Source organism: Olea europaea, chromosome 11, assembly GCF_002742605.1.
Source record: "Olea europaea var. sylvestris chromosome 11, O_europaea_v1, whole genome shotgun sequence".
NCBI lineage: Eukaryota > Viridiplantae > Streptophyta > Magnoliopsida > Lamiales > Oleaceae > Olea > Olea europaea.
Genome location: NC_036247.1, coordinates 11,739,237 through 11,741,468, shown reverse-complemented (window position 1 = coordinate 11,741,468; position 2,232 = coordinate 11,739,237). Strand labels below are relative to the sequence as shown.

General features: G+C 38.0%; 1 protein-coding gene across 1 annotated transcript in view; it reads left to right on the top strand.

The window, feature by feature from the left end:
• The window catches only part of LOC111404465 (photosynthetic NDH subunit of lumenal location 5, chloroplastic-like), a 4,452-nt gene extending 3,470 nt beyond the window's left edge, over positions 1-982 (top strand). Inside the window, exons 6-7 of the mRNA XM_023033268.1 lie at positions 25-168; positions 584-982. Coding sequence (XP_022889036.1) covers positions 25-168; positions 584-736 — 297 coding nt within the window. The 3' untranslated portion in view covers positions 737-982. The remainder of the gene's footprint in view (positions 1-24; positions 169-583) is intronic.
• The last annotated feature ends 1,250 nt before the right edge of the window (positions 983-2,232 follow it).

The window sequence follows — 2,232 nt, the reverse complement described above, 5'->3', positions numbered from 1 at the left end:
TTTTTTCCCCCCCTCTCCTTTTAGTTATTCTTTTACTCTAAGTTCTTCATAGTATCAAGTGAAATGCATTTGATATTTGCAGTGGCTCATACTGGACCTGGAGTTCTTAGCATGGCAAATGCAGGCCCTGATACCAATGGAAGCCAATTTTTCATTTGCACTGTTAAGGTATTTAGCATTTTCAAATAAAATCAATTTATAGCACTAAATCAAAGATAATAACATTTTGGTGATTTCTGAGGCAAGTACCAAAATAGGTGGTCGAGTTAAGGTGGGGAAACTACCTATAAATATGTCTTCTTCATTTCTTATTCTTGCAAGGAAAAATATAACCAGCTTTCTCTGGATTTCTAAAGATAAAAAGTCACATTGCCAATTGAAAAATTAAAAGGAGAAATAAATTTTCCCTCTTTCTGACTTCTCAAGTTATTGAAACTGAATAGGAAAGTATACTGAACAATCCACAATGTTTTGGGCACTCAAAGAAGCAGTTATATGGCGCTAACGAGACTGTTATGTGACAAAAATGTGCATTGATGTGTATTTTACTATTTTACGAGTATTTCTGTGGGATGAATTACAGACACCATGGCTGGACCAGAGGCATGTGGTGTTCGGACAAGTTCTGGAGGGCATGGATGTTGTTAAGCTGGTTGAGTCACAGGAGACAGACAGAGGTGATCGTCCTAGAAAGAGGGTTGTCATAAGTGATTGTGGTGAACTTCCAGTGGTTTAAGGTGGGAATAGCAGGTTTCTAATATTCTCGGTGTAGGGATTTTCATTTGCCCTTCAAATTATTATGGGCTTGCTCCTGATATAGAGGCTGTCTATGTCGTGAGGCTTTGTTCGGCAAGTTTCTTGTAGTTTCTGTATTTCGAGAGATGTCTTAAAGCGAGCTACAACTAGTGTTTGTACTTTTATGGCGATGCTCTTTAGCATGCACATAATAAGATGGCAATGGGTATTCATACGTTTTTGCTAATTATTGTCTCTACGGACTTTTTCTCTCCTCCTCACAAGTAAAATATGCCAGCTTACAAGTCCACACAAACATGCTCTAATTTGATCCCAAAATTCTCCTTGTAAGGAGCCTTTCTTTTGGCAGCATGACTCTTGATGCTATCCTGTCAAAAGAAGTTTCTTATAAGCACTTCCAAACAAGTAGTGAGATTATGCGAGTATATGACTGTAACTCAAGGAGGATTACAGGATCTTATGTGGGTCACTCGACTGTGACCCATTGGAGGACCAAAGAAAGAAGCCGAAGGGGCTGATTGTGACCTCAGCTCGGTCGACTGAAAGATCGTTCTCCCTAAATATGCGAGTTATATTGGGCACAGTTTTTGCTGGCTGAAAATGCTATTTTACTTGCGACGCCATTTCTCAAAGTGATGTCAACAACCGATACTTTTCCCTTAAACAACACCTGATGAGCCTCTGTTCCTTCAGCAATGATGATGGCTCCACACAACTCAAAGTTCACCAGTAGCCCTTAGCAGAACAATTTTCTATAGTGACGAGAGGTTTTCTGAGGACAGTTTTCAAATGTTGTTCTACATGATCATTAGCATGATCGCGGTTGGCATACATAATTTGATGTACCGTCCTCTGTACGAGTAGAACCAACAGATACTGGCAAGGTGCAGCATTGGCTCTTCGCCTATCTCCATTGCCTTTCAGGACATAGAGGAGGAGCTGCTTTATCAACCTGTATAATTTAAACTTTCTTGAACCAGTTAAATTCAAAATCTCCTCCAATTAACCCACAAGAAAATGAACTGCCATACCTTTATTAAAGTTGATTTCTTATCTGATGCATTATCAACAGTAACCCTGCAGAAATACCATATGAAGGATTAGATTCTACCCTCAAACCCTTGATTCAAAATTCTCAAATTTCATCATTTCAATAACAAAAGTCACATTCTAGATTGGGAATATTGAAAAAAATACACAGAATTAAGCATATAGAGGAAACCTACTTTGGTGGGTTCATTCTAAGAACAAGCTTCTCAAATTCATCATGAACTCTATGAGATGAAGACCAGTAATCCATTTTCAAGACCGAATCCAAAAAGAGTGTCAAAAATTGTTTTGTAGGAAATCTCTTAAACAAGTACATGTTTACTTGAGAGTAATGTTATTTATCATTATCGATTATACGGTAATAGCCATTTGTCATACGTTTTAATACATTTGACAACGAAGTGATTAGTAGTCGCACAACGTTGA